The sequence below is a fragment of the Macadamia integrifolia genome, unplaced genomic scaffold (genome assembly GCF_013358625.1).
Source record: "Macadamia integrifolia cultivar HAES 741 unplaced genomic scaffold, SCU_Mint_v3 scaffold1091, whole genome shotgun sequence".
Classification (NCBI taxonomy): domain Eukaryota; kingdom Viridiplantae; phylum Streptophyta; class Magnoliopsida; order Proteales; family Proteaceae; genus Macadamia; species Macadamia integrifolia.
The window spans coordinates 84,504-110,590 of record NW_024868083.1 but is presented as its reverse complement, the minus strand read 5'-3'; the positions used below and the strand labels follow the sequence as shown (position 1 = coordinate 110,590).

The following is a 26,087-nucleotide window of genomic DNA, read 5'->3' as shown; positions in this document are numbered from 1 at the left end:
CATTTATAAGAACCAGAGAGAAGTTTATTGTATGTGGCATTAAAAAGAGTTGAATGGAAAACAGTATCATCTGTAGCTGACCCATTTAGTAGGGCAAAGGCTTCGTTGAGCTAAGTTTAGCTGAGACAGACAAGTTTACAAGAATTAGCTCAGTTGAAGAAGGGGTTCCATACCACTAGAAGACAAGAAAAAAGACTTCAGTCGGTTGTCAAATCTTTTGAGAAGTTCCTTCCTTATTTTACTCTCGAGCCAGTTCTTCACATCCTAATTAGAAGAAAATAACAACAAACTTAAAACACCATAAATGTACACAAAAGTGAAATGGCAAGCAGCATAGAAAATTCAGAGTTGAATATCATTTTTAAGTGACATGCAACATGTACAGATCAATGTAATAAGGTCATTGGGGAGAGAATGCTAACAAGGTTTCTAAACTACAAAAGGCAATTTAAGATTTAAAACAATCCCCCAAAGCTTGGTTTGACAAGTTCAGCATGATTGTTACTGGTTGTGGATTTACATAGTGTTATTCTGATCACTCCATCTTTGTTCGACGCCATGAGTCCAGCATGATAGTACTGATTGTTTAAGTTGGAGATATTATCATTTCTGGAAATGACTTATCTGGCATCAAGAGGTTAAAACCTATTTACAGCAGAATTTCCAGAAGAAAGACTTGGGGGATCTTAGGTATTTCCTGGGGATTGAGGTAGGTGGGGGTAAGAAATCTGTTAGTAACTCTCAGAGGAAATATATACAGGATCTTTTTCTGAGACTGGTATGTCGACTTCTAAACAGTTGATATCCCTATGGATCAACATCAGAAGTTCAGAGCAAATGACAGTGAGGAGCTAGCAGTCAAACATCAGTATGGGAGGTTGGTTGGGAAACTCATCTATCTCACTGTAAGTCTGTAACCAGGACAAATATATCTTTTGGAGTAGAAGTTATAAGTCAGTTCATGGAAATGCCAAAGCAGACTCACTAGGAGGCAACTTGTCGTATTTTGAGGTATCTGAAGAGTGTTGCAGGAAAAAGGTCTTCTATACAAGCCAAATAAGATTGTTGATCATGTCAGATATTTTGCTGCTGACTGGACTGGTGCTGAAGGAGATAGGAGGTTGACCATGGGCTACTTGTACATTTTTTGGTGGTAACCTTGTCACTTGGAGTAGAGGCTGAGTATAGAGCTATGGATACTCTAGCTGGGTTAATGTGATTAAAGACGCTTCTTCAGGAGCTGAGTTTTTGAATTACCAGGCCTATTCACATGTTCTGTGATAATCAGGTTGCTATTTATATTTATATTGTTGGTAATCCTGTCTTCCATGAAAGGACTGAACACATTCAGGTTGACTGTCATTTGTGCGAGTCGCTATGATGAGGAAGGTGATTTCTACTACTTTTTTCCATTCTGAACGTCAGCTTGGTGATATGTTCACCAAGGCTTTGTTTCAGCCTATGTTCGTTGAGAAGTTGTTCCAAGCTGGGCATTGGTGAGCTCTACCTTGAGGGGGAGTGTTAAAGTTTAAAGTTGGAAGTTATTGTCTATAGTCTGTGAACTATTGTCTTTAATATTATTGTGTAGTTTACTGACGAGTAGTTATGGTCTATAGTCTTTTCTTAATAAAGAAATAATGTGCTAGTACAGTCCTTACTGTATTGTGTAACTAATTGATTTCATCAATATAAATAACAATGTGGCTCATGGTAAGGGGCTTCTACTACTAGTTGTGAGCTTTATCTGGTTCACTACTCTTCAGTTCTTCTTATCCTTCTACTTCTCTCTTTCTCCACTGCTCTCCTCTTGTGCAGGTGCTGGTAGCTTCTGTCCTGATACGCTAACAAGATTGAATTTGTATTTCTTCTTTGTCCAATCCAAGTAAAATAGTTTCTTGCATGCATTTCAATGCTACCTTATCAACCAAATAAATTCTAGTGGGACTGCCGCCCATCAATGTTAGGTGATCTTGTTAATTCAAAGGCACTGTGAATGAAAGAAAGAAGGCATCACCTTTGGCCATCGGTTGGCACAATAGAACCAAAACAAGCCTATTATTGTGAACACATGGATGCCTTGATGCCCAGCTGAAGCCAAGGTTCAAAATATCGGGTTTCAACTTGGTTTCAACCCTTGGGGAGACCGAAATTTTGGTGAAAATCTGGGAAATTTCGAGGAAACCAAGGAAATTTTCCCGGTTTGGGGGAAACTTTGGCTCCATCCCCCAAAATGTTGTTTTTTTTTGGCCTAATTTTTTGTGTATGCCCTATTTTAGACATTTCTAACCCATTCATATAATTAGTTTCATGGAAAAAACACCTAAAGTCATACTAGTGGTGTTAACCAAAGCTTGCTAATGTACGTTGAGTCGTCGACTGAAACTATACTCATAATTACATAAGTACATATATAAGTTTTTTTTGGTGAATAAAAAAATTTATTACCAAAGAAAGAGGAACATACAACCCCAAGAAGGAAAAGTGGGGGGGGGGGGGGAGGAGATTACAAATCTTATAGATGAGGGGCATTCCTGATGATGGAGCTAGGCAGATCCCAGGAGGCCAGGAGTTTACAATATGACAATTCCTAAGGGTAGAGATCTGAGAGATTTTTCATTTGATATCAAAGGAGATGGAGTTCCAAATCTTAACCAAAGAGCGAGAATTGGAGGTCCATTTCCTATGGTTTCTCTCCATCCAGATCTGATTGATGGTGGCGCAGAAGGCAAGTTTTCCCACAAGATCACAAATTGTTTTTCCCTGGAAAGTCATATCCATCCAGATCCATTCCTATGGAAATGAAGGATAGATCTGTTTGTTGGCTAGCATTTGGAGAGGACTCATTTCCATATGGAGTTGGAGACAGGGCAGGCGAAGAAGAGATGCCCAATATCTTCCGGTTCATTACCACAAAGGATGCACATAGGGTCAACCTGGATGCCTATGAGGATGAACATAGTATTCGTGGGCAAGGAGTTGGCGAAGACTCTCTAGGCCGTGAAGCTCTAGCGAGGGATGTGATGTGGGAACCATATGAGTCTGTGCAAAAGAGAGATTGACCTATGCATCCTAACAAAGTCCCAAGCAGCCTTGGAAGAGAAGAGCTTAGAGGCAGCCGGAAGAATGGAATCTGGCTCTTGCCAATGAGATGGCTGAATAGTAGGCAGGGAGTTCCATATGTCCGCATGCTGGGGCATGAATTGACTAGGGGGGACTAGTTGCCCGAAGAGATAATATCTGACACTAGAGCAAATCTGGATAAGCCCAAGTTGTAAATACTTATGGCACTAATAGAATGGACGAGAATGCCTTTGGGGTGCCAAGAGTCGAGCCGTAGGAGAGTGCTGGTTCCATCTTTAATCTAGGAAGAGATGGCTGGAGAGATAGTATGCCTGATTCCTACGATCTTTCTCCAAACCCAAGAAGCATCAGCAGGAATTTTGGCCGTCCAAAAAGAGTATGACTTGAGGAGGCTCGAATAGACCCAGTCGACCCATATACTCTTCTGTTTAGAAACAATCTTCTAAGCCAATTTGATAATTCCCGCAAGATTGACATCTTTGATCCTTCTCAACCCTAAGCCTCCTTCAAGTTTGGGGAGGCAAATGGCAGCCTAGCTGATGGGGCGAAGGAATCTAGTACACACTTCCTTTCCAAAGAAATGCTGCAAAAATGGATTCAATCTTGGAGATACTAGATTCTAGGAGGTCATATATATCGGACCAGTAGATGTAGGAAGCCTACAGCATAGATCTGATGAGCACAAGCCTACCAGCAGAGCACAATAGCTTTCCTTTCCAGAGTTGGACGCGCTTCCTGATGAGGTTGAGCATAAGAGAACAATGGTGAGCAGTGAGCCAAGGATTAAAGTATCGGTATCGGTCGCCGTATCGGTCGGCCAAAATTAAGATATGTATCGAAGGGTATCGTATCGTATCGGAGATACACTAAAGATACACACATAAATGGATAGGAAACACTTTTTTATATACTTTTGCATAAAAAATAGTTAAAAAAAGTTATATATAACATGTATTATGCAAAAATAGTAAATTGAGAGTATCGCACTAAGAATCCAAGGTTTGTAATTGTCTCATAAATGTAAAATCCTTGTTCCCAACATTGATTTCCACTTTAGTTAGAGAGAAAAATGGTCGGTAGCAACTTTGGAACAAAAAGACCTCAAAAAAATTCTGTTTTTCTGAAAAATTACCCATCTTGGCCTTTTTATGACCGTATCGGTGTGTATCGATCGATACATACCGATACACACCGATATGAACCGATACGTACCAATACATACCGAAACATACATTTCACTTTGATTTTGAATTTTCCATAGAGCATCGGTACGTATCAATGCGTATCGTATTGTATCGTATCGGTGGTGTATCGGTGTGTATCGGTATGTATCGTAAGACACATATCGATACAAAAGGGTTTTAAAAATTCCATGCATTGTATCGGTCCATACCGTATCAGTAAATGCCGATACGGATACGTATCTGCCGATATAGTACAATACGGACCGATACTTTAAACCCCGCAGTGAGCCTGGCCGGGATGAGAGGGAGACCAAGATACTTCACAGGGAGCCTCCCTAAGGTCAATCCAGTTTGAAGGATTAGAGATGTTTAGTCCACATCAAAAACCCAGCTAAGATAGGAGGGACTTGGCCGGATTGATTCTAAGACCAGACAAGGCAGCGAACTGGTTTAGGCAACCCATTATGCTCTGAAGAGAGGAAGAATTGGCTTTAGAGAATATCATCAGGTCATTTGCAAAAGCAAGGTGGGTGAGCTTCATAGCTCTACACTTGGGAATGGCAGAAATGAGTCTCTGATCTGTGGCCATTTGCAAACTTCTGGAGAGGACTTCCATAGCTAAGCAGAAGATGTAAGGAGATAGGGGGCATCCCTGTCTGATTCCCACATAAGAGAAGAAGAATCCCGCCGGACTACCATTCACCAGGACCGAGAACTGAGGGAAGGCAATGCAGTGGTGAATCCAATTGAAGAAGTTAGGAGGGAATCCCATGTTGTTAAGGACCGAGATAATATAGTCCCATCTAAGAGAATCAAAGGCCTTGTGGATATCAATTTTCATAAGGGCGCTTGAAGAGTGCGATTTCCTTTCAAATCCTCTAACAATTTCATGGCACAGAATAATGTTGTCCCCTATGCTCCTCCCTGGGATAAAAGTCGATTGGTTGTTACTGACCAAGGAATCAATCACCAGTTTAATTCTGTTTATAAGGATCTTGGCAATGAAATTGTATAGAAGATTGCATAATGAGATAGGCATGAAATCTATCATAGTATTAGCCCCCTCTTTCTTATAGATGAGGCAGAGGAAAGTGAGGCTAATTCCTTTGATCTAACTTGGATTAAAGAAGAAACTCTTAACATCCTTGATTAAGACTTCTTTGATGAGGTCCCAAAAAGAGGAAAATAATCCCATACTGAATCCGTCCGGGCGTGGGGCTTTGTTTTCCTTGTGGGAGAGGATAGAAGCTTGGATCTCTTCATCAGTAGGGATAGCCAATTGTATGTCAGACATAGCCCCAGTGATGGATTTATCCAAGATGCCATTTGGAATATAAGAGCCAGAAGTTGAAGCCGGTTTTAATAAGTTCTTATTAAAGTAGTCAACTGCCTCACTTTTTATCTCATCAACTTTACGAACCTGAATTCCTTCAGAAGTAGTCAGCTTGAGAATAGAGTTGAAATTGTTTCTGCCTTTCACAGTCCTATGGAAATAAGCTGTGTTTGTATCCCCTAACTCCAACCAATTAATTCGGGATTTCTGCTTAAGAAAGCTCTCTTCATTGGCCAAGAGGGTGGAGAGGTTTGCAGATTCAGCTTTCTCTTCTTCAGCCAAAGAGTGATTGAGAGGCTCAGACTGCAACTGAATCTGAATGGATGAGAGATTGTTCCTGCAAACATTAACTTAAGAGGAAATATTCTCAAAGGAGTTAGTATTCAAAGCTTTAAGGGCTAGCTTGACATCTTCAGTTTTCTGGCCAAGGCTAAAAGAGGGGTGGAGAATGCATTGACTGATTTCAGCCAAGCCTCTTTCACAATGGAGAGGTAATCTGGATGGGAGGACCAAATGTCAAAAAATTTGAAGGGTTTTGGGCCAAAGGAGCTCTAGGGGTGGATGGAAAGATAGATGAAGCTACAGTCGGAAATATTTGGGTTCTCAAAGGTTACATGGGAGGAAGGGAAATTGGTAAGCCAGGCCTCATTGACTTGAATTCTATCTAGCTTACAAGCAATACGGGTCTGACCCGATCTTTTGTCGTTCCAAGTAAATTTATTTCCAAACCATTTGAGGTCATTTACAAAAATGTCTTCAATGCATGCATTTAGGGCTTCAACACTAGATATGTCAATAGCTCCCCCTCCTTGCTTCTTATGGGTATACCTGACTACATTAAAATCCCCACAGATCCCCCAACAGAGGGGACCTAACTGATTTGCAATGTGCCTAATGTCATTCCAGAGGATTTTTCGACTGGTCACCCTGTTGGAAGCATAGAAGGCAATAAGGAAAAAAGAGGAGCTGTTAAGAAGGTCTGAAATAGAAAGATGGAGGTATTGGGAGGTGGAAGAGAGAAGAGTGACATTCAGTTTGGAATTGTCCCACAAGAAACAAATACGCCCATTGGGGTGGGAGAAGTGGTTTGAATAGAAAAGCCAACAAGGGGCAATAGAGGAGACAATTTTGGCCATGGCAGAATCCTTGACATGGGTTTCTAGCAGACAACAAAAGGAGGATCTCAATTCTTTAATAAGGGATCGCACAGCGGCATGCTTAGAAGGGGAGTTCAGGCCCCTGGAATTCCAGACTAGGCCTTGGGACATTAGGAACAGTTGGAAGGGGGCAGCAACTTCACCACAGGGGTGTCACGGACTTCCAGCGCTGGGCGGGACTTACTTCTCTGATAAGGCCAAGGAGTGGTGGAGGGACGAGCTTGCTGGATGATGCAACTAGGATCAGAATGCAGATCAGCGTTTTTGGAGGTAGCAGGGCGGCGGGATTTTTTCTTTGGCTTATATATAAGTACATTTATAAGTTATTAACTAAAAATATGAAATACATTATTAAAAGTTTAAAACAAACAAAACATGATGTAACGAATCCAAAATAAATAATAATATTACATAATTGTGAGTTATCTCTAAAGTCTCACATCTCTCAACAACCAACAATACACACTCAACAGTCAATTCCAAGTAGAGTGTCTAGGCGGTTCCAATCCACGAGTTGCATACCACTACAGATGTAGTAGCCGCTTCTCTAAATACACCACATATGAGTCCCATGACATGTTTTGGGCCCAATTGTTATGGTAGCCCATCAATGCCCATCTATAAGATGCATCATCAACATCAGCTAGGCATCCCAACCAAGGGAATGGCTCAGGCATGATAGGATGTGGATGTGGATGTGGCACACAAGGTTGGGATGGATGCCCAAAGATAGTCAAAAAAAGATGACCCATCAGCTGAACTACCCTCATGTGCAAATGAAGTAGAAGATCCACCATACTATCCATACCCACCACTATATTCAAATGAACAGGTGCTATCGAAAGATGATACACAAGGTTTAGGGAAGATGGGATTTACCATTTTAGTCCAAGCTCCCTTCCTTAGGTAGATTTGCTACGAATGTGCAAGATCCAAGCTTAGAATGAAGATTTGATGGCACAAGGGCAAAATCTTGAGTGTTCTCCCAATTTTCCACTTTATAGAGAAGAAATAGGGGGAGAGGATCTAAATTTTGAAAAAAGAAGACTTGGTTTCCCATTTAAGAAGGTTTTATAAAGGCTGACCAATTGGTCCACTCGAAAATTCTCACATTTCGAGGAAAATTCCCACATTTCGGTATTTTGAAATAAGAAGGCTTGGTTTCCCATTTAAGAAAGTTTTATAAAGGCTGACCAATTGGCCACTCAAAAATTCCCATATTTCGGTCGAAATGTGGGAATTTTGGTCGATACTGGTGGAAACCAGTGACTTTTAAAAGTCACATGGTATTTGGTATCGGTCCTGGGATACCGTCGAAATGTGGGAAATTTCGATGGTATCTGTGGAAACCTTGAACTATGGGTGAAGCCTTGGTGAGGCCAAAGGCAAGTGCTATATGTTATTTTACAAGTCATTTATGTAGGGTTATAACTTGTAAAGGTCAAAATATAGAACATAATTGGGTAAAATGTAAATGTGAAATAATGTATGACGAGCTAGACACTTAAATCACAATATTCATTCAAGAAACTTGAATTCATAGGACACTGAACTCAAGCAACCAACAGTGGTGACTGACGAGTCATTTGGTACCACAAACATAAAAATTCTGGTTGTAGTACACAACGAAAACCATAAAATGCCTTGATCAAGCCCCATTAATGGATATCTTACATTACAACAACAAAGCTTATAAATGGGGCCGGATACATGGATCCGCTAGTATTTGAAAAAAAAAAAACCACAACAACAACAACAACTCTAATATTATACTTCAGCAACTACATAAATTTTTCCCATGACTAATTTCGTAACATGCTTTGAAAAAGAATATTGTATATTTCCTGATAAAAGCATATGAAAGGTTACATTTATGATTTATAAGCAATGATGCTGGGAAATACGTACCAAGTCAATGAGACCATGAAGAGTCTGAGATGCAACAAGTATTCCCTGCGATCAATGCATACAGAAAAAGAAAATAACTTAAATAAAATCATGTGCATTCCTTATTTCCCCTGATCAATAACAAGAAGTATATTTCATTTCCCAGACACTTAAAAAAAAGGAGAGACATTACCAGAGGCATCGCCAAGGCATCTAAGCACCTTGGTTGCCAAGGCGGGAGCCTTGGATGCCTTGGTCGTCTTGCATCTGAACCCCCTCCAATGCCTTGGTTAGCTAGACGCCGTGACAAGTATGGACAGAAAAAGCCCCTTTTCAAGTGTTTTAAGTGAGAGCAGTTGAATCCTTTAGTTAAGAATAGGTCTGGAGTCAATAGAAGTCTTCTAAAGAGGATAGTAGACATGCTCTTTCCAATGATATGGTTAGAAATTTCAAGATCAGAAGCTCATTTGTTATTTTATTGGTTTCAACCTTATAATATCAAGAGCTTAACAGCTCTCTCCCTCTCTCTATGCAAACTCTGCCATTCTGTATCCTGGGTCAGTTCATATCCATTGACCAGGTTCATAGTGGGTTTAAAGGTTTCAAGTTTTTCGGTTTAGACTTCAGGATCAAGCCTGCATCAGTCCATCCCAATTTACTCCACTATTCACTCAAGAACTTGGATGTCCCACTAACATAGCACCTAGATCCTTTAACTTATATAACTCGTGCTGTGTCAGAAAAGGGGGCGATTGATGAGCACACTTATGTGTGAAATCTAGGGTAATAAAACATGCATTTTATATATTTAGAATGGAGCTACCTTGGGTTTTACTCTCTTTTTGCAGGTTTTGTATTTTAAAGGCTTTAAGCATTATCGGGCGTCATATCTCTCCAACAACAACTACCTAGTGTAGTTGGTGAGCTATGGTGTGCAAAATTCCCTTGTTCACCAAGAGGTCTCAAGTTCGAATCTCATGGTTGTCTTTTTTCGGAGAATTTTGTTGAAGATTTCCTACTTTTCACTCACTTAAAGCACTAAGGGCATGGAGGGGATTTCCACATCAAATTAGAAACAAGGAAAATCGTGGAAGAGGTTCCTGCGCAAGAAGAGAAGAAAAAAAAAAAGGGAGAAATAAATCTTGTCTAAATCTTCTCTCTCCTCCACATCATCACTAAAAGATTGTCCAAATCACACAAAGCAAGAAGGAAAATCGTCCCTTGGAGGGAGAAAAAGAAGAGAAATAAATTAAAAAAAAAAAAGGAAAGAAAATAAGCAAAAAAAATTATAGGAAATTTCTCTAAGTTTATTTCTCTCTTCTCTCTCCTCCACCTTAGCACTTTTGGTCTCAAAAGATCTCACTACCAATTGTGGGTTTCTCCCTTTTAGGAAAGAGAAATTTGTTACCCTACCTCTCCATTCCCCATAAATACAACTCATATAAGAGGAGGGGAGACACTTCATTCTTCTTCTAGGTTTTTTTTTTTAATTGCTCTATCTCTTTCTCTAGTTTTCTCTTTCTCTAGCTCTAGTTCTAGGTTTATGCTTTAAACACTTTTGTAAGTTCTTTTTATTCAATTAATGCAAGCACTTTTGTTTTTTATTCGGTTTTTCATTTTTATTGTTTAAAGCAATTGAAGTTGTAATTTTCAAGTTCTAGTCCTAGGCTTAGTTCTAGGTGACAAGAACAAACTATGAAGCATGTCTTTCAAGTTCCATTTTTTTCTTTAGATTTGTTTTCTCTAGTGCTAGATATTTCAGATTTGGTTTATTCCAGATCTGGTTTTTAGTATTAGTAGTATCTCAAATCGAACAAGTTTTCAGTTCAAGGGTTGAAGTTCAAGTAAGTAGGCTCCCTCAATAGTCTTTTCTCCCCCCTCTCATTCCCTCTTCTAACTACCCACTTTCTTAATTTAGGATTTTAATTTCAGTCGTTACATTATTGCTATCCCTTTCCCCCAAGTTTCATGGCTAGTGTATGTGTTGGCTTTGCACCTCCTAGCCATAGAACCATCAATTTATTGCTTTTATTTTAATTTTCTCCCCCTAAAGCCAAGTAGAGTAACCCTTGTAAGAGTGACTCTCTGGTCAAGTAGGGAAGCTCATATTATGATGTATCCCTCGGGGCTAAGTAAAGAAACCTACTTGTGAATCTCTCTCTAGCTTTATCCCCTTTCTTTTACTTTATTTTTATTTCAGCATTTTTTCCTTTATTATTTTTTTTAAATTGCATGGGTTGTTTATTTTCAGTTATTTATTTATTTAATTTTAATTGCGCGGCTTGCGTCTTTAAATTCTTAGATGACGAATGGTTAGGACGTTATTTTAGATACATATGTTTAGGACGGTAATTAGAATTAGATCACAACCATTAATCGGTTCACTTTCGCATTATTAAAAGAAGTAAAAAAATAAAGTGGTTGCTCTCCCTGTGTTCGACCCGTAGCTACACTGATCCATACGCTTGCGGTTACATTTTAAATCTCAAACAGCGATGCAAAAAAATAAAAGCACAAGTCACAAGATATCGTAACTGTCACACAACCATATTAGCAAACAACCATATTCAGTAAGTGTGTGTGTTTGTGTGAGTCTACCCCAGAGAGAGAGAGAGAGAGAGAGAGAGAGAGATTTGACCATTTCTTTATGTATCAGATTATCCTAATTACCCTGTTTTAATATGAGATTCGTAATTAAATTTCTCTGCTTCCTGGGGGGAGGGATGTATAGCTACTACTGTCTCATTAAATCTGGGAGTAATCAACATATAACATAGTCCAAGTGATTAAACCACCACCCCCACCCAAATAGGCAGGTGAAACACTCAAATTCATGACCCACCTTGCCCCTGGCCCTTGTGGTTAGCAATTGATCCAAATTGGGTATGCCCAAACTCCCAGGGCCTACTCTGTTTACACTATAAAATTGGAAGGTAAGTAGCATTCATCAGAAACACCTCAATAGTGGGCCTAATCATGGGCCCTTACCTGTTTACACTACAAAATTGGTAGGTGAGTAAGCATGTAAGCAGAGGTTTAAATCCAGGCCAAGTTTTAGTAATTATTATTATTTTGGATGAATAAGAAATAAATTACGAGGGAAGAATATACAAGGGGGGGAAAGAGGGGGGAGGCAAAAGCCAACTAAAAAGGGGGAGGGGGAGCAACCCTTACAAGAGGGGGCAGGCAAGAGGGGGGGGGAACCCACTACAAAGACTCAATCCATCACAACAGGGGGAAGGATAGAGGAGTGAGGCCCCAGGAGACAACATTGAGCTTGTTCCTTAGGGAATCTCTAACCGTACGGTGCCGGAGGGATGTCAAAGTAGATGGCCTTCTATATCAAATTAAAGGACCGGTATTTGGACGTCCATCTACGAAGGTTGCGCTCCATCCAGATGTGATAAATAGTGGTAGAGAATGCAATCTTTCCAGCAATGTCGCAAATGGTAGAGCCTCCAAACAGGCCAGTAGTGCTTAAGAACTCGCTTCCAAATGATAATAGAGAAGAGAAAGAGAAGAAGAGATGATCAACATCGTCTGTCCCATTCCAGCAAAGACAACAGGAGGGGGACAAGGATGTGACGGTGGATGAGGAGGAACTGATTCAGGAGGCAATTGAGGATGGCGCACCAAGCCGTGAAGCTGTGGTCAGGAATATGGCCTTTAAACCAAATGTTTTTGTGCCAAAGGACAAGAGGGCCTTTAGAACGGAAAAAAATCCTAAGCCGAGTAAGAGGTTAAGGAGCCCGAGGGAGAAGGGGACCAAGTGAGTTGTCCTCTCTTCCCCTATGGCCAGGGGGAGGGCACCAACCATCAAAGGTGATAATGGAGGAGAGAGGAGCACTCCTGGCCAAGCCAGAAGAGTAAATGACTCTAGGGCTGATGGTAGAGAATAGAATGCCAGAGGGGTGCCACGGATCAAGCCAAAGGGAGAGAGAAGAGCCATTTCCAATAGAAGTGGAGATGGCTCCAAGAGCAATCAATCTCAATTTTAGGATGTTATGCCAGAACCAAGAGGCATTAGGACTGAGAGAAGCAGTCTAGAGGGAGTCATTCTTGAGGAGTTAAGAGTAGACCCAAGAGACCCAAATGGAATTTTGCTTGGAAGCAATCTTCCAGATGAGCTTGAGGATGCCTACAGAATTGACTTCCTTGATACGCCTTAATCCCAGCCCTCCTTAAGATTTAGGGAGACAAAGGGAGGCCCAACTGATCGGATGGAGTAATTTGGATGAATTGATGCCTTTCCAAAGGACGGAGCAGGTGAGGGATTCGATAGCTTTGATGGTAGAGCAGACCAATAAAGGCAAATGGACTAGAGGACAGATATGGCAAGCTTAAGGCGCCCCGCACAGGAGAGGAGTTTGTTTTTCCAGAGCTAAAGCCTTTTCTCATTAGATCAAGCATAGGAGTGTAATGGTGGGCCGAAAGAATGGAAGGAATGAGAGGGAGACCCAGGTATTTGACAGGGAGAGCACCAAGAGAGAAGCCTAAAAGAGAAAGGAACTGGGCTTGGTAGGCATCCGAGACACCTACAGTGAAAAGGCGAGATTTGAGAAGATTGATCTCGAGACCCAAGAGACTTTAAAAGAGATGGAGGACATGATTGAGGAGATGGATTGGGGGTCCACTTTGGAGAAGATCATGAGATCATCAGCAAAAACAAGGTGGGTGAGAGAGAGGACTTTGCATTTGGGGATAGGGGAGATGAGGTGGAGATCAGTGGTGGATTGGATAGATCTTGAGAGAAATTCAAGGCCAAGGGAGAAGAGGAAGGGAGAGAGGGGACACCCCTGGCGAATGCCCACAAAAGAAGAGAAGTAGCCCCGTATGGCTGCCTTTGAAAAGAACAGAGAAAGAGGGGGTGGAGATACAAGCATAAATCTAATGCACAAAAGAAGGGGTAAGGACATCTGGACTAAGACGGAGGAGAGGAAATCCCCGCTGAGAGAGTCAAAAGCTTTGTAAATGTCAGTTTTGAGGAGCACAGCCGAGAAGTGAGATTTACGATCAAAACCGCAGCCGATTTCATGGCACAGGATGATGTTATAAGCAATGCTTCTTCCAACAATGAAGGCAGATTGGTTAGGGCTAAACAAAGAGTCAATGACCTGGATACGGTTGGCAAGGATTTTGGCGATGAACTCATATAGAAGATTGCACAGGGAGATGGGTCTGAAGTCAGGCATGGAGGAAGCTTCTTCAGACTTGGGGACGAGACAGAGGAAGGTGTGATTAACTCCGGAGATTTGGTTGGGGTAGAAAAAGAAGCTTCGGAAGTCTTTGATGAGGTCATCTCTGATGATATACCAGCAGGAAGAGAAAAATACCCATGCTAAAACCATCCGGACCCGAAGCTTTATTTGCTTTGTGGGAGAGGACAACACTGATGATTTCATCATCCGTAGGGATGGAGCGGAGGAAGGGCTGGAGATGGTCAGGGATGGTTGATCAGACCAGCAGGGATGGGAAAGGAGGTAGAAGGGAGGGAGGGTTAAATAGCTCAGAGAATAAAGAAGCAGCTTCAAATTTGATGTCCTCAGGATTATGAAGCTTGGAGCCATCTCTAGAAGTGAGGAGGGGAATGGTATTAGCATTCACACGAGCTTTCAGGGAACAATGGAAAAAATTCGTTCAGCTAGGAGCTGGTTGTGAATGTCCAATTGGAGGCTGGATTGGATGATACCCACCTTGTCCTTGCAGGAAGAGACTCTGGAAGAGATATTGCTGAAGCAAGACGAGTTCCAGAGTTTAAGGGCAGGCTTGACATTTTTTAGTTTCCTGGCGAAGGCATGAGAGGGGAAGAGAAGGCATGAACAGGAATGTTCCAAGCATAACGGACAATTGGGGAAAAGTCCTAGTGTAGGGCTCACATGTCAAAGAATTTAAAGGGTTTAGGGCCAAAGGAGATTAGGGGGCTAACATGGAGGATGATGGGAGAATGGTCAGTGATGCCCAGGGAGGCAAAGTGGGCATAGGAGGAAGGAAAGGCTACCAACCAAGCTTCATTGATGAGGGCTCTATCAAGTTTACAAGCAATCCTGTCGGGGCCAGAACTACGGTTGTGCCAAGAGAGCTTTGCACCAAACCAACGAAGGTCGTGCATGCTGATGTCCTCGAGGCAATCATTGAATGCCTCAACAGAAAAGAGATCGATGGGCTCACCCCCATGCTTTTCATTCCTAGATCTAACAACATTCAAATCACCCACAAGGCTCCAAGGAGAGGACCCTATGAAGGTAGAGTGAGCACGAAGGTCAGGCCAAAGAGAAATCCTATCATGGGCACGGTTTAAGGCATAAATGATGGATAAGAAACAGGAATTAGCACTAGATGGATCAAAGAAGGGGAGGAGGGGAGGAGGACAACTTGGGAGGAGGAGGCCAAAGAGGTGACCCGGATTTTGTGGGGGTTCCACATGATCTAGATACGCCCATTTTAGCAGTGGTCATAGTTGGCTAAGAAAGACCAAGATGGGGCAATGGAAAAGGCAATGCAATCGACATTGGGTTCCAAGACCCTGGTTTCTAGAAAACAGCAAAGGATGGCTTGGGAGGAGGATATGGGAGCGAATGGCAGCTTGTTTGGCTAGGGAATTGAGCCCCTGGACATTCCAAAATATCCGGAGGATGCGAACAAGAGTTCACAGCAGATGGGAGAAAGTTTTTTATGGCCAGTAACAGAAGAGTGCTTCCCACGTCGAGTGTACTCCTTGATGGGAGATGGCTGGTTCATACAGGACGTCGACACCTTGGAAGACATGGCCTGAGGGCTGTGGAGCTCTTGAGCTTCTGGAAGGAAATTTCTTTGACAAAGTAGCAGGCTTGGCGGGGCGAGACTTCGATGCAACAGGAGCAACAGGCACAACAAGAGTGGTGAGCGAAGCTAAGGAGTAGGTCGTGGTGACCATACGTGACAAACCAGGCTCTATAAGGGAGGGAGCAGTCAACATTGCAGGGGCAGGCGGAAAAGCAGGAGTAGGCAGCATCGTTGGGGAAGCAGGGACAATTATGGTTGTTGGCGGAGAGACCGAGATAATTTTGATTATGTTTATTGGTGTAGAGACCGAAAGAGCATCAAAGGAGATTGCTGACGAAGAGATTAGAGTACCTGAAAGAGACAAAACAGTGATGGTATGTAGAAGTGCGGTGCCGAGGGTGAAAAACGGCTCGATCAACAACAGGTCAGCTCTGTTAGAGCAGGATCTTCAGTAGCAGGGGCGAGAGGAGCTCGCGAGGCTAGAAGGTGGGAAGGGTCCCGATAAAGGCCATTGGGCGAGAGAGGAGCTCTCAACGGGTCCAGGTGGGTCTGGCTAGTGAACGAGTGAGTGCGATTAGGAGGGTCTGTGGGTATGGGTAGTCTAGTGATCAAGTTAGGCAGGGAGTCAATCTGAGATGGAATTTGGTCAGTAGAGGCATAGTTTAGAGTGAAGTTGGGTTGGTTTGGGTTTAAGGGCAGATGGTTTGTCCAAAGCAGAGACATAGAAGAAAGGATAGAGATGGAAGAGGTTAAGTCAGTGATACGAGGAGGGGTGTCAAATTTGCGTGAGGGGAGGAAGCGAAAGTGGAGGCAATAGCGGTGATGGGAGGCGTGGAGTTTATCTCAGAAGGGAGCAAAGAAGGGACAGAAGGATGTTCGTAGGAAGGGGAGGGGGGAGGGTTTCTAGAAGCAGAGGACAAAAGGGTGGACTGGGCTCGAGAAGACAAAGTGGCAGTAATGTCAATAGAGGATCCCTCCGACATGGAGGCAAAGTCATCGACAAAGAGGGAAGCAGTTTCATCGTTAGACGTGAGTAGAGCCTCCAAAATGGAGATCTGTTAGGTCCATCGGGAAATAGCAAGGAAAACCTTTGGTCCAAAAGAACCAACTTTTGCAGTAGAGACAGAGACAGTAGAAGTGTCGGGGATGGAGATGAGGCTTCCACTTTATCATCGAGGGCGGCGACGACGAATATTTGGGCCCAGATTTGAGGAGACCTCAGCATTGGGGATGGGATCAGTTCCAGCAGTGATTTCATTGGCCTTCTCGAGAGTTGACAAAGAACAGACTCTGGTATGGTGCCAAAATGATTTAAAGACGGGGCATTGTGGGGAAGGCCAATCGTAGATGATGTCCTGATTGAAAGAGAACCCATCTTCTTCCATGATTGTGATAGAGATAGGAGGGATTTCATCGGCAGTAACCTTGCCAAAGATGCGCGCAAAAGCCAATATGTCCATCAATTTTATTCTGTGATCAGAGAAGAGAGGCTTCCCAATGGCTGAGGCAACCACACTAAGCCCTTGTTTGCACCAATAATGAAGAGGGAGGTTTGGGAGGAAAACCCAGATAGGGATGGAGTGGAAGTCTAATTTGTTGAGGGAGGAGAACTGGTCCCATTGCCGAAGGATAATGGGCTTGTTACCAACTCTCCAGGGCCCTCCTTCAAGCGTCGTGATCTTGTCAGCTTCAAGGCTGAAGTTAAAGAGGAAGATACCATTATCCAGGAGGTACGAGGACATCAGATCCGAGGGACGACATTGTCTGGTGAGCGAGAGCTTGACGATGTTGAAGGCGGGTGGGAGCGAAGGAACTGCCCCACTATGCAGTGTTTCCATTTAGGGAGTTCAGGTTCCAGGAGCCCAGACGGAAGCGACCCACCTTTTGTCATTGATGACAGAGGGGGGCATAAAAAACAGGGAGTGGCCATCGACACGAGGGAGAGGAGAGGGTCAAGCTACAAAGGACCAAAGTTTATGGGAAGAGGGAGGAAGGGCAGGGGAAGGCAAAGGGAGGGAGGGAGGAGCAGGATGAAGAGGAGGGATGGGGAAGGAGGGAGCGAAGGATTGGGAGGGAGAACCAAGAGTGCAAGCCGAAGGATTCAGAGGGGCAGGGGAGCTAGGGAGGGATGGAGGGGGTTGTCAACGGTAGAGACTGCCACCGAAAGAGGGCTAGGCATATGTGGGAATCAAGATATGGCTAACAAGGGGGAGGGAGGAGGAAGCCGACCATGGCTTATTATTCAATATCCACCAGGTTTTAGTATTAATTTGGGTTAGGCCTTATCTTTTAGTCTTAATTGTTTTAAAGGGCTAAAATAAAGCCAAAAAGTAGAGGTCTTAATGGGTGCATTAAAAATTTAGTGGGTTCTATAGCAAGAAATTGAGTGGCTAGTTATTAGAAAACTAAATTAGCTATCAAAGAGTCCTAGAGATAGAAGATTTCCGCTTGATTTTTATTTTTAATATACAGGTCTGCAACAACCCTCACCACAATTATGGTTAATGAATTAATCTTTGCCACCATTTTTCTCTCTCTCTCCTTCTCCCTCTCATCAACTTCTCTATCCCTCCCTAAAGGTTCCCAGTTTTCCCCCTCTTTTCCTCCTGTTTCTTCTCTTCCTTATAAGAGAATAATAGAGAGAGAGATGACAACAGAATGTGGGAGAGAAAAGATTCCTCTCCCCCTATTTGATTGACTAACAAGAAGAAGAATTACATACAACTCCCTAAGAAGGTAAGTAAAAGGTAAAAAAGGGAAAATTACACCATAAGACAACAAAATACTAAACTAGTGCCCAAACTACCCTCATTACATAAACTCTTGACACTCCCCCTCGGCCCTTATGCTGGAGAATAAATGCCATACATTCCCAGCTTGCATGAAAAAGCACCAAACTAATAAGGGATGATCCCCTTGGTGAAGATGTAAAGCCAATTGATCACTTGTCTTCACAAAAGGAGTACAAATGTAGACAGAGTCAATCTTCTCCTTGATGAAATTTTGGTCAACCTCAATGTTCTTTGTCCTGTCATGTTGTATAGGATTGTGTTCTATACTTACAGCAGCCTTGTTGTTACCAAAAAGTCTCATAGGTGCCTGAGTATCGAATCCCAATTCTAGGACCAATCTTCTCAACCATAGCAATTCACACACTCCATGAGCTATAGCCCTAAACTTTGCCTCTACACTAGATTGAGTCACTACAGGTTGTTTTTCACTTCTACATGCGACTAGGTTACCTCCCAAAAATTTACAATACCCTGATGTAGACGTCTGTTAGAAACTGAACCAAGCCTAATCCGCATCAATGTAGCCCTCTATCCTCATATGGTCGTGCCTAGCATATAATAGTCCTTTCCCTAAGGAGGACTTCAAGTACATGAGTATACAGCACACAAAATCCAAATGTCCACTCTTAAGGCATGTATAATCTGACTCACTACCTCAACTACATAGGTGTGATAACTAGGCAAGTCAAGGAGAGAGAGATTAGCTTCTTTATCAGCCTCTGATATTTGCCTGCATCAACAAGAGAAGGGCCACTGTCTTCTCCAAGCTTGTGGTTCTACGCAAAAGGAGAGTTTGCCGGTTTGTAGCCCAATATCCTTGTTTCTTTCAACAAGTCTAGAACAAACTTCCGTTGACATATATTGATTGCAATTTTAGATCTTGATACTCCAATCCCCAAGAAATACTTCAAGTGTCCTAGACCTTCAATCTCAAATTGTTGGGCCAAGTAAGTCTTAAATCTAGCTATCTCAGCCCTATCATCTCCAATCACCACAACGTCATCAATATAAACAATAAGGGTTGTGATGATACCATTACCTCATCAAGTAAATACAGTGTGATAAACTTGACTTTGAGAGTACCCAATCTTTAGAATAGCTTGTCTAAATCTCTCAAACCAGGCCTTCAGAGATTATTTGAGACCATACAGTGCCTTTTTGGGGAGACACACTTTCATTTCAGCTGCAGGGAACTGGAAACCAAGTGGAGCTTGCATATATACTTCCTCTCCAAAGTCACCATGGAGGAAATCTATAGTCCATGTTTACTGCCAACCAAGGGTGCAAATCCAAAAGACCACTATGTGTCTCTTTTTTTGCAATATGAAGGTTTACATATGTTTATTAGCCTAAAACAAGGTTTCCCTCAAGTATTGGAGCATACTATGGTCATTTTCCCACCGAAACTTCTATTCAAAACCAAAAAAAAATGCATAATTTCTGTGAGATTTCGCCCAAATTTCAGCATCGGTAGTTTTGGGTTGCCAGAAATGGCAAAACGAAACGAGTTTTTGACCTTTCCCGTTGTGTGGCTCTCCTAATTAAGAAGAAGAGTCTTGGTTAAATTATTGGCCACACCTGGGGCAGGTTAGTGCAGACCAGTAATTAATGGATCAGGTTCAATATCGACAAAACATGACCTAAACCCAACCAAGTGTGATCACAAGAGATCTTATGCTAGACCAAGATCTCCTCCGTTTTACAAAAAGAGCTAGAGAAAACTGTTTCTGCAGCTTCCCACAAGTAGATAATTAAGATAACATTGTCAATTGTACAAAGGAAACGACAAAGTTCACCAAGGTAGGCAACATTAAAAGCATTTCTCCCTTGTCAGACCCATTTTCTTACATCAGCCTCTCATAATAGTTACTAAACTTGTAAAATAAAAAGAATGTACACAGTGCACAACGCTCCTGCATGTGCAAGGTGCCCGGGGGGGGGGGGGGGAGGCAAGAACTACGCAGCCTTACCCCGAGTATCACCCATTTATAAAATTTTCAATTATCCAAGTCATAAATAAGCATACCTGTGAGAAAGTAGATATTTGACCAAATGCCTTCGTTAAATGAAATTGCTGATCCGGCTACATCACGAGGAATTCAAATGAGCCTTCCCAGGGAAAAATAGTGAAATAAGAGGAAAATTAAGGGTGGCAAGAAGGATTGACGCCCAAAACAAGCATCTAATCACAAGAAGAATTTAATACTGATGGCAAACAAGGCGAATGAGATAGTGCTTACCCGCATAAAGTCTTTAAGTTTATCCTTCTCTATACGGTTCAACAGGTGAAATGGTTGTAGAGCTTGAAAAGTGGATGCTACATCATCAAGTGTTCTAAACAGCATAACCTACATTAGGTAAAAGGACAAAACTTGATTACAATATGCTGCACAACTGACTTTCAATACAAGTATAAGAGGGATACAGTGGATGCTACATCATCAAAAAGTGGAGAATGAAAAGTGGATGCTACATCATCAAGGATGTTGTTTTGTTTGTTGTTGTACAAGAGGGGTACAGTAGACTTGCGCAGCAACAATATTTAATCAAGATTCAAAATTAGCATAAGCATAAACACTTCTATCCAATTCTGAATTATTTCTCATGGACAACCAAGCAAGCATGTTTTCACAGATGTGTAACTCATAAAAAAAAAGGCAATATAACTCTCATATAAGATATAAGACAGACTGTCACGAATGAGAATTTTTGTTAGTGCCTCAAATTAAAAGGACTTCAAGGAAACTCACGGGTATAATCTCCAGTACTGCACATATATGAGTCAAATACTCAGAGGAATAGTAAGCAGAGACAGATGGAAGATCTGGACTGTAAACATTAAAATGAAAACATCAGAAACATATTCTTTTTAAGTCACAGAAAAAAAAAAATGATGCCAACATCTCATGAAGCATTTTAAACAAAAACAGATGGTATTAGCCAAGGTGTAGTTGGGAAAAGGCTAAGTTGTTGTTGTATTAGCCAAAGTGCATCAGGAAATAGAGTAGCACCAAAAGTAAGAAAATAAGGGCATTTTCCAACAGCAAACAAATGGTAAAATTCGTTTGGTTGGAGACACAAATTTCAGAGCTTTAGAGTCTGTCATTCAGATAAGTAAATGAAGTGAGATGAGGAATAAGGTACGTTTTAGCTCATGTAATGCAAAAAAACATATGACAAACAAAATCACCTCATAAACTATTCACATACTTTCAAAGCCTTTTTTTAGATGATTTATTAATAGCAGGTCCCATGGTCAACATGCTTCATCTCAATAAATCCTCAACCCAAAGTATACAAATAATGACTTAATCGAAATCAAGAAAAGGAAAAACTCTGTAACTCTAGAGTACCACAGTATGACTAAAGTGACCTATAAATTAGACTCTGGAAATATTTCCATCAATAAAGGTAATATTTCTTTACAACTCATCAAGCCAAACAACATCCTCATCTCTAACTCAAAAATAACTCGTGTAACTTCATGGACAAATAGGCTGCCAAATTAGAGCCAGCCTTTTTGCCACATGTTTTTTCTCTTATCCCAAGGGACAAAAAAACAAGAAGTTGCAATAATGTTTGAGATTACACCCTATTTTACCAAAACAAATTCCTTGGGATGAACAAAAAAAGGAGTACTGGTGCACTAGTTTCCCACATGTGCAAGGTCAGGGGGGGGGGGTAGTACATGCAGCTTTACCCTGAGAATGACAAGAGATTGTTTCGAACGGTTGACCACCAGGTTGCAACATTCGTACCGTTGGACCAAGCACACCCCTTTTGGATGAACATTTTACCAAAACATTTTTTATTTCAATGAATATATAAATTCATTACCAAGGAGGATAAGAGTGTATAAGGGAGGATTGGAGGTAAAACCAAGGCTACAGCCTTCAAAAGGGGAAGCCTAAACATCAAGGGCAACCAAAGAAAGCCAAGGCAAAGGGACGGGGGCGCAACAAAACATCAAAGGGAGGAGAGATGATAGAGAGAAGGAGACCCCACAAGACAACAATAAGCCTATTCCTTGGGGTGTCATGCACAATGTGGGGACGAAGACAGCCAAGCTTGGAGGTCACATCAAAATAGATGGCATTCCAAATCTTATCAAAAGAGCGAGAGCTGGAAGTCCATCTACGGATATTTAGCTTCATCTAAAGGTGGCTGATGGTGCACAAAAGGCAAGCGACCGTATCACAAAAAGAGGATCCACCAAAAGTCATGTCAACCCTTATCCATTCTCTACTCAAGGGAAGGATTCTTCTATGGGAGGGCCAGATGGCTTTAAGCACTATTTTCCAAACGGTTAAGCAGAAGGGAAAGGAGAAAAGAAGACGATTAGTGTCTTCAATACCATTCCAGCCAAATGTGATGAATAGCAGCATAAAAAATGATGGGAGTCCCAAATCTGTTGAAAATAACAAGAGTTGGGGGACCATTTTCTGAGGTTGTGCTCCAACCAAATAAGATGAATAGCATCACCAAAAAGCAAGTTCACCCACTCGGTCACGAACGTTGGAACCTCCAAAGGTCATGTCCACCCAAGTCCACTCACGCTGAAAAGGCAAGACTCTTCTTCTATAGGGCCAACATCAAGCAAGCAAGCAGCCAATTCCAAATCTTTGAGGAGAAAGGGCATCTAAGGAAAAGGTGGTATATGTCTTCAGTTGCATTCCAGCAAAAGCAACAAGAAGGGATCGGGATATGCCTCTGAATAAGGAAGGACTGTGTGGGAAGGTAGTTGGAGAGAGCCCACAAGTTGTGAAGCTGTGATGTAGGAGTATGGGATTTGAACCAAACCAAATTGCGCCAAAGAGCAACCGGACCTCGAGCTCTAAGAAGATCCCAAGCTGACTTAGAATTGAAGTTTCCAAAGAGAGAGGCAGACCAAGTAACCAAATCACCAAGTCAACAAGCCTTCTGGGAATACTCGAGAGGGTGGCCCAGCCGGCCAAGATGGATCCAAAAGGGGAGGGGAGGAGATGGGAGGGGCCCATACACCGTCCTAGATGATGTCAAAGATCAAGGCTAGCTTGTCTGATCCCATGCTATAGATGGCTCTGTCCCCAACCAAGTGAAGGAGGATGTTGTGACAGTGCCAAGAATCCAACCATAGTCTAGTAGAAGCATTGTTACTAAGCACAGAGGATATTGCTCCAAGGTCCAAAGGCAAGAGGACTAAGCTTCAAGAACTTTCTCCAAACCCAAGAATCATTTGGGATGAGAGGAGTTGTCCAAATGGTGTGTTTTCGAAGATGCCTAGAGTAAACTCAGTCAACCTAAGTGCTCTTTTTCTTTACTGCAAAGTTCCAAATTAACTTGAGGATACCCGCCAAGTCAACATCTTTGATACGCCTGAGACCCAAATCTCGCTCAGCTTTAGGGAGACAAACAGAAGCCCAAGAGGTCAGGTGGAGGTATCTATAGCAGTCAGGTACCTTCCAGAGAAAGGAGCACATAAGGGCTTCAAGCTTCATAATAACTGCTTGGGTATGCCAAAAAGGTTGGACCATAGGAGGACTGGAGAACAGATCTAATCAATTCAAGACAGCCCGCATAAGAAAGCAACTTGCCCTTCCAAAGTTGGGGCCTCTTGCGCATAAGGTCTAGCATGGGGGTACAATTGAGCATTACTGCATTACCCATTGTTAGTGTTATTTCTTGTTGTCTATGTGTGTGTATATATGTCGTCAGTTTCTTATTGTTTACTGTAGATCTTTACTTATTAGGGGTATACTTGTAATTGAACAACCAAGGTTTTCCCTAACATTGTCCATGTCAACAAACAATTCGAAAAACCCTTAGTAGTTCAATTACAAGTATATATATATATATATTCACAAGTCCCAACCAAAACCTCCTTAATTCGTAGCTTTCAACACTGCTCCTTAGGATATTGACAAAAAATTACAATTTTTTACCAACTTCCCACTTTTTTGTATTCTTCTACTCATTCAACTCTTCAACAACTTGGATTTGTGTGGTTGGAGCTTGAAGGTAATGGGTTTTTCCCCAAATCTAATTTTTAGAAGAATTCGTACATAGACATAATAGTTTTGTTTCAATATTTTATATGTTAGATTGAATGCCATTCCCTAGGTTGGGATACCACCGGTGGTATATTGATGATGAGTCTTACAGGTGGGAAATCAGGGACTATTTAAACTGTGCACAAAATAATCCATGGGATACAAAATGCTGCATTTGGATGAGCATCATCGAAATTTTCAGTCATATGCAGCTCATGGACAAGACCCGCCAAGAAACCCCATGTGGTATTGAGTGGTGGGTGTTGTATACTTGATTTCCTTAACCTAATGTATGTTTTCATTGTTTTAATTGCGTATTTACATTTCCAATACCTAATTTATATTTACTCAATATTTATAATTAGGACTAGTGTACAGATGCTTCATGGTATACTAGCAAACTAGGGTCCACCACAAGTACCATTTTGGGTGTTTTTTTGTGAAACTAATTCATGGAATAGGTGTAAAAGGCAGCACACACACACACACACACACACACACAAAATCTCAAGATCGAAACCTACCCAAAAAATAAATTCCCTGGATGTTTCGATTTCTGCCAGGATCGAAAGCTAACCTTGCTTTGGATGGTGAAGAGATTATCAATGGATCTAACCCTTTTGGTATGAATAGTTCAATGGTCTGGGCATGGTTGTTCCTATTTGGACATCTTGTTGAGCTACTGGAATTATCAAATTATCTACCGAGCCATGAAAAAGATTCAACAAAAGAAGCGGACTACCTAGGCCATGAGACAGAATTATTATGGAAAAACTTTAATGTTGAGAAATATTGGCATGAAAATTTAAATAGTTCTTACTATCCTAGTTTACAACTACAACAATCTTTGAGCATTTTGCTGCAATCTATTATGCACTCAACACACCCCCCAAAATACGAAAGAGAGAAAACCCACACATGACAATATCTAAATAACTAATAATGGTCAAAGTATAGAATGTCTCGACCAGAAAACCTGTGGTTCTGTGATATCCGTAGTAGTGGTGCATCAAGCATTGATTGAAACTTCAGGAAGAAAGAATGCAAATTCAGCACAACTGAGGAATCTTGTTCAATTTTCTTCCACAACTCATTGCCAAAACTTTGAACAAATCCCCAAGCATAGACAGCATCAGTAACCTGTTATTGTTAATAGTATGAACCTTCACCACAAGAAATGTTTTGATAAAGAAAACCACAGTAACAACCAAAGGATATGGGGGGAAAAAAAAAAGGAAGACAACGGCCAAAAGGCTGGCTGATACCTTGACAGAAAAACACACGCTTTGTAAATGAAATTCAAATTAGAAGACAGAGAGCACATTAGATCCCCAAACCAAGAAAAGTTTAAGACAATCATAACTCTAACCTACTTGGCCGCTTCAAATTTAAGCTTTTAACTCCATTAACCAAATATGAAAGTGAAACACATTAAATTGGGAACTGGATCAAACTAATACAGCACCCCCTCCTCTACATTCACTACTGGTACCCCTCAAGTTTTTAAAAAATAATTTAAGAAATACTGAATCAATATTGCCTGGAAACTTCAAAATAGGAGCTGCACCCATGTCCAACAACTGTGGTCACAGATTCCAATGCTAACACAATATGGCTGTGCCTACTACCATAACATTCCCTGCCACTAGTATGAGAATAATATTAAAAGGTAATATATATCATGTAGTTACATGTGCAAAATAATTGACTGCTTTCTTACACTTCTATTTTTTGGGGGAAAAGGTTTTTCCACACATGCCCCGTAGAGATATCTCTACATGAGCACCCCTAGACATCTTTTTTTTGGATAGTTAAATGAATTAATAACCAAAGGAGAGAGAATATACAAGGGGGGAAAAGAG

At 41.6% G+C, this 26,087-nt stretch overlaps 1 protein-coding gene across 9 annotated transcripts in view; it reads right to left on the bottom strand.

Moving 5' to 3' along the window:
- Positions 1 to 26,087, bottom strand: part of LOC122062707 (WASH complex subunit 5-like) — a 176,154-nt gene that overhangs the window by 83,250 nt on the left and 66,817 nt on the right. For all 9 annotated transcript variants that reach the window (XR_006135067.1, XR_006135066.1, XR_006135065.1 and 6 more), the window contains exons 10-15: positions 25,202 to 25,365; positions 20,947 to 21,025; positions 20,437 to 20,544; positions 20,223 to 20,279; positions 8,664 to 8,708; positions 174 to 264 (exon numbers count right to left, since the gene is read on the bottom strand). Coding sequence is in view for 6 of the 9 variants with exons in the window: in XM_042626352.1 (XP_042482286.1) it covers positions 174 to 264; positions 8,664 to 8,708; positions 20,223 to 20,279; positions 20,437 to 20,544; positions 20,947 to 21,025; positions 25,202 to 25,365 (544 nt within the window). In the remaining 3 variants the exon portion in view is untranslated. The remainder of the gene's footprint in view (positions 1 to 173; positions 265 to 8,663; positions 8,709 to 20,222; positions 20,280 to 20,436; positions 20,545 to 20,946; positions 21,026 to 25,201; positions 25,366 to 26,087) is intronic.